Raw genomic sequence first — 5,176 nt, 5'->3', positions numbered from 1 at the left:
TATTTAATGCCACATGTTTGACCTTTTCCATCCAAAAAAATTGTTGCCATCAGTTAGTGTATAGGTGGCATTTATCCAGCTTAGTAAAAAACATATACACCCTCAAATCTGTCACCAACTCACCAAACCCATTCCTTATTTTGAACAGTGTAAGTCATTGTCGGTCTGAGTTGGCTGGTTGGATCGGTCATCGTGCTAACCAGAATAAACCATCGCCGGTACCGAGTTGATTCAACATAACAAAGATTAGATCGAGTTTCAGCTGTTTTCTGCGCTTTTCTCAGGCAAATTTCAGCCATTTTCCCTGTAAATTCCTAACATTCATCTATACTTCCATCGCTTCTTCATTCTTTTCAGTTCTCTAACATCCAATAAACTTATCGTGTCCCTGCGATGATTCAATCTAACACAAACACAATCAATTTCTATCTTGAGCCCAAAATTCTTCTCTGCAACCCATAACTCAAACTCAAACACATTCACAGCACAATCATCTCACAACACTACTAGGACCATGCCTATGAATCACTACCTCAACTCAAAACCCCTCTTTATCACAGACCCATTCATTCCATGGCAGTGAGCTTAATGTCCATTCGATCAGTCAACAACAACATGAGCTTCAAATTTGTCTTTCCTTCTGTTAAATCTCAATTCCACCAGTGCTTCCATCTGCATAGACAACACCAACAACATACATTCAAACCCTAAATTCTAAACTGTAATCATGGCTTCATGTCATAACCACCATACTCATCTTATCCATCTCAATTCACTGTCTATAGATACGTCCATAAATTCAACAACAAAACTGCATAACTTAAACAAAATTCATACAGAAGAACAATTACCTCAAACTCATTTACTCAAGCACCAGCCAGTTCATCCCAGATAACTTCATAATTCATCTGAGTTCCAAATACAAACTCTAACTATTGAACTTAAGCTAGTCTCCAACCGTAACTCTCAATTTAGATCAAACCCACCTCTAATTAATCATCTAAACCCTCAATTCAGTTCATCCATCAACATCTAAACCAACCCTAATTCAATTCCCAAGTATTCTATTCTCTCAATCAAACTCAATTCATCGATCAAAATCTTCCAATCTATTCAACCCATCCTTTAATTCCTTCTTATTCACCCTTAATTGAATCTCGAAATTCATTTCAGGAACCCTAATTTCTTCACAATTTCGTTAACATCTCAATTCTTCTTCAAGACAATACTACAACTTCAATTTAACAATAACCCTTTGATCTTCATCTGTTAACATCCCGTTTATCTTATCAATTCCAAATAAACTCAACATCAAACTCTAACCTTCACAGAAACACTTCGCTTCAACTCAATCGTGGATTCTAACCAAACCCAACTATGAACTCATCAGCACCACACTCGGTTGATTGGTTTCACTAATTTTCTGCAAGGTTTTCTCAACAGAGATTTTGATCTCTGGAACGCCGGAGAAAAAGAAGAAGGAGAAGGAAGAGAAGAAAGGAAAGACAAAGAGAATTCAAGTGTAGTTAGGTAATGTTGCTTCTTGTGACTGATTCAAATCCACCTGATAGTGTGAGTCATTGTCGAGTTTGGACCAACACGAATTCAAGGGTAGTTAGGTAATGTTGACACGTTGTATTGACTTTTTCAATGATTATAGACCGAGTTAGTGGGCCCTGACGGAATATCTAACGGTTGTGGCATTTAATAAACTTTGAAAAAAACGGTGGCATTTTCTTAAATCGGGATTTGCAAGTGTGGCAGTTTGTTAAAAATCCCTTTTATTAACAACCAATTCATCCTTGTGTATATACTTATCATAACTTAGAACTCACATGTTCTTGTTGTTTATTTTTCAATTTACCCTCCAGGGCAGATATACGATATGACGGGTGCTTTTGGTTTGAATTATGAAACACAAGCAAACAATCTTCCAACACCAGACAAAGCGCTAAACCCCCTAGTGCACTACGTTTGGAGACTCCGTATATTCGCGCCGGATCATGCCGTCCTAGATTATCTTAACAGAAGTTACCCAACACAAGGTTATACGTTCTCTGTTGCTATGGGGACGCTCAATGAAGATGTTCAAAAAATTGCGGACGACCAAAACTATGCAAATACATGGGTACAAAACAACATAGTTCCCTGGACAAACACAATTTTTACCCATATTGTGGTTGGCAATGAAGTAATCCCTGGTCCAATAGGTAATTTTGTCGTTCAAGCCATGATAAACATGGAGAAAGCTATAAAGGAGTGTACTACACAAAATATACAAGTAACCACTGTGGTGGCTATGAACGTACTCGGAGTGTCCTATCCACCTTCTGCAGGGGTGTTCACAGATACTTCCATGGAGGTAATGAGAGGCGTCATAAATTTCTTAAAAGACCGCCCTTCGTACAAACTGTTGGTAAATGTTTACCCTTATTTCGCCTATGCTGATAACCCTGCAGAAGTTAGGCTAGACTACGCATTGTTCACTACTGATATTGTTGTTCAAGATGGAGATCTTCAATACAGCAAGTTGTTTTACTCTATGGTGGATGCAATGATCTGGGCTGTAGAGAAAGCAGGAGGACCACATGTTCAGATTTCGGTGAGTGAGACTGGTTGGCCCTCTGCTGGGAATGGTGATATAGCGACTGTTGAACATGCTCGGATGTATGTCAACAATTTGATCGCTACACTAATGAAATCGGGAACCCCGAAAAGACCAGAATACCCTATGAAGACGTATATATTTGCCATGTATAACGAAGATCTAAAACCTGAAGGAGTTGAAAGAAATTTTGGAATTTATCAACCGGACCTATCAGAAGTATATCACGTAGACTGGCCTAAATGGAATGAGACCGTTAACTTAGGTAATATTGTAGATTAAGTGATATTTGAAAGAACAATGTATTCTATATTATACCGCAAACCACAATGTAATGTCTAAACATATCTTTGGTTAAATAAAAAGCAAAAGTGTATTCTGTGCATTCAATGGATTTTCTCTCAATGTGTGTAGTGCCATTACTCCAGTAAAATCTATAAGATTTTGTCAAACTGAAGACACCAAATGTAAATATCTACAGCAAAACCTTAAAAACATCTATGTTTTTTGTTTTGGGTTTCCAAAACTTCATATTCATTGTCCTTAGAAGTGAACCAGTGCCTTCAAAATTGCTGAATATCTACAGCCGAATTTCTTTATTAGCTAGGAAAAATAACTAATGAATTAATTCGAGAGAACAATGTAATGTCTACATATATCTTTGGTTAAATGAACAGCGAAGGATATTCTGTGCATTCAGTTGATTTTCTCTTGGTGTGCGTAGTACCATTATTCTAAGCAAAATCTTTAAAAAGATCTCGTTAAAGTGAAGATACCAGATGTAAATTATTACTTATCGACAGCAAATCACAGAAGATTAATTTTTATCTTATGAGGCCATGAAAAGAATTTAGTAGGCCATCCCTTATATATCTCTGCAAAGCTTCGATCTCTTCTTATTCATCTGAAACACATAATCAGATCCATCGGGTTACTCGCTCACGTTGCACCAATGAATATTTTCTTCATAGTTTTTGTTTGTTTTTCTCTCTTCATATCCCAACATATCACTCCTTCAGGTAAATTTCATTTCTGCATGTGTTTCGTTTCGAAGTTCATATCGGAGTTATGTAAAATGCCAAAATTGAATTTGTATTTGTCTTTATGGAATATCCTACAGTGGCACTGTCAATTGGTGTGGCGTATGGAACAAAAGGTGACAATCTTCCATCTCCAGCCCAAGGATTCGGCAAGTTACAAGAGAGACATGTTCATAGAGTCCGACTCTTTGAACCAGATCCTGATATTCTAGCATACGTGAACAGTAACCCTGCATTTCAAATCATGCTTGGGACACTCAACGACGATATTACAAAACTTGCAAGTGACCCAAACTTTGCAGCAACATGGGTCAACACCAATATCGCGGCGTACCCAAATATTAATTTCAATTATATAGTAGTCGGTAATGAAATTCCATTCCCTAGTGACCTAGCAAATTCTCTTCCTCAAGCTCTGACGAACCTTGACGCTGCTATTAAATTAACTGGACGAACGATTCCAGTTAGCACCGCTGTTTCATCAGCCGTGTTGGGGTTGTCATTTCCACCATCTGCAGGGGCGTTTAATAACGATTCTGTCTCAATAATGGGAACAATCACAGCTTTCTTAGAAACAAATCAGTACCCTCTTTTTGCTAACATTTATCCTTATTTTGCGTATGCTAATAACCCTGAGCAGGTTAGGTTTGATTATGCAATGTTCAATACTAGTGATGTTGTTGTTCAAGACGGAGACCTTCAATACAAGAATTTGTTTTTTGCCATGGTTGATGCCGTCATTTCGGCTCTGGAAAAGGCTGGTGGACCGAACGTTCAAATCGTGGTGACTGAAACTGGTTGGCCTTCAGCTGGGAACGGTGATATAGCCACGGTCGCAAATGCTGAAATGTACATCACTAATCTGCTTGGCACATTGTTCATAAACGAAGGGTCGCCGAAGAGACCACGCCATGATTTGGAGACATACATATTTTCCATGTATAACGAAAATCTAAAGCCTGAAGGGGTCGAGAGAAACTTTGGAGTTTATCAACCTGATCTAACAGAAGTATACCATGTCTATTGGCCAGACAATTAACATTACGCAAAAACTATTACAAAAAGAATAAGCAATGCTTACCATAGTCATTGCTAAATATCAATAATCCCAAATTGAGAGTCATGTATTGCGTCTATGTAAAATGAACTGAATTGGGAGTTCCATATGTTTCACATGGTTATTACTAATTAAATGACATTATTAGTTCCTATACTAATTATTTTCAAAAACACATTGGTGAAATCGGAAGCTTAACATTGGATGACACAGAAGATCATATGTATCGTAATCTGTACAACCAAATATCCAACAATCACCAACTCAATCTCCTCGAACATCTCGATTTTTTGGTTTATAAAGTTTATGGAAAAATATACAACAGCTCTTGATATGGAAATGAAAAGTTCTGAAACTGTGCTTGACAATTTTATACTCTCATTTTTCACTTAGCGCCTTATTGCACACATAAAGTGCAACAATGAAAACGAGAATTGATTATAGTATGAGACAAGTCCACATAAAAAGTGGCAG

General features: G+C 37.5%; 1 protein-coding gene across 1 annotated transcript; it reads left to right on the top strand.

Moving 5' to 3' along the window:
- Positions 1-3,341: 3,341 nt before the first annotated feature.
- Positions 3,342-4,848, top strand: LOC113334789 (putative glucan endo-1,3-beta-glucosidase GVI). Its single transcript, XM_026580996.1, has 2 exons — positions 3,342-3,624; positions 3,726-4,848. The coding sequence occupies exons 1-2, from the start codon at positions 3,558-3,560 to the stop codon at positions 4,682-4,684; spliced, it is 1,026 nt and encodes a 341-aa protein (XP_026436781.1). The 5' UTR covers positions 3,342-3,557; the 3' UTR covers positions 4,685-4,848.
- The last annotated feature ends 328 nt before the right edge of the window (positions 4,849-5,176 follow it).

Source organism: Papaver somniferum, chromosome 1 (genome assembly GCF_003573695.1).
Source record: "Papaver somniferum cultivar HN1 chromosome 1, ASM357369v1, whole genome shotgun sequence".
Classification (NCBI taxonomy): domain Eukaryota; kingdom Viridiplantae; phylum Streptophyta; class Magnoliopsida; order Ranunculales; family Papaveraceae; genus Papaver; species Papaver somniferum.
The sequence above is the reverse complement of the archived record's forward strand: the minus strand, read 5'-3'. Positions and strand labels throughout refer to the sequence as shown.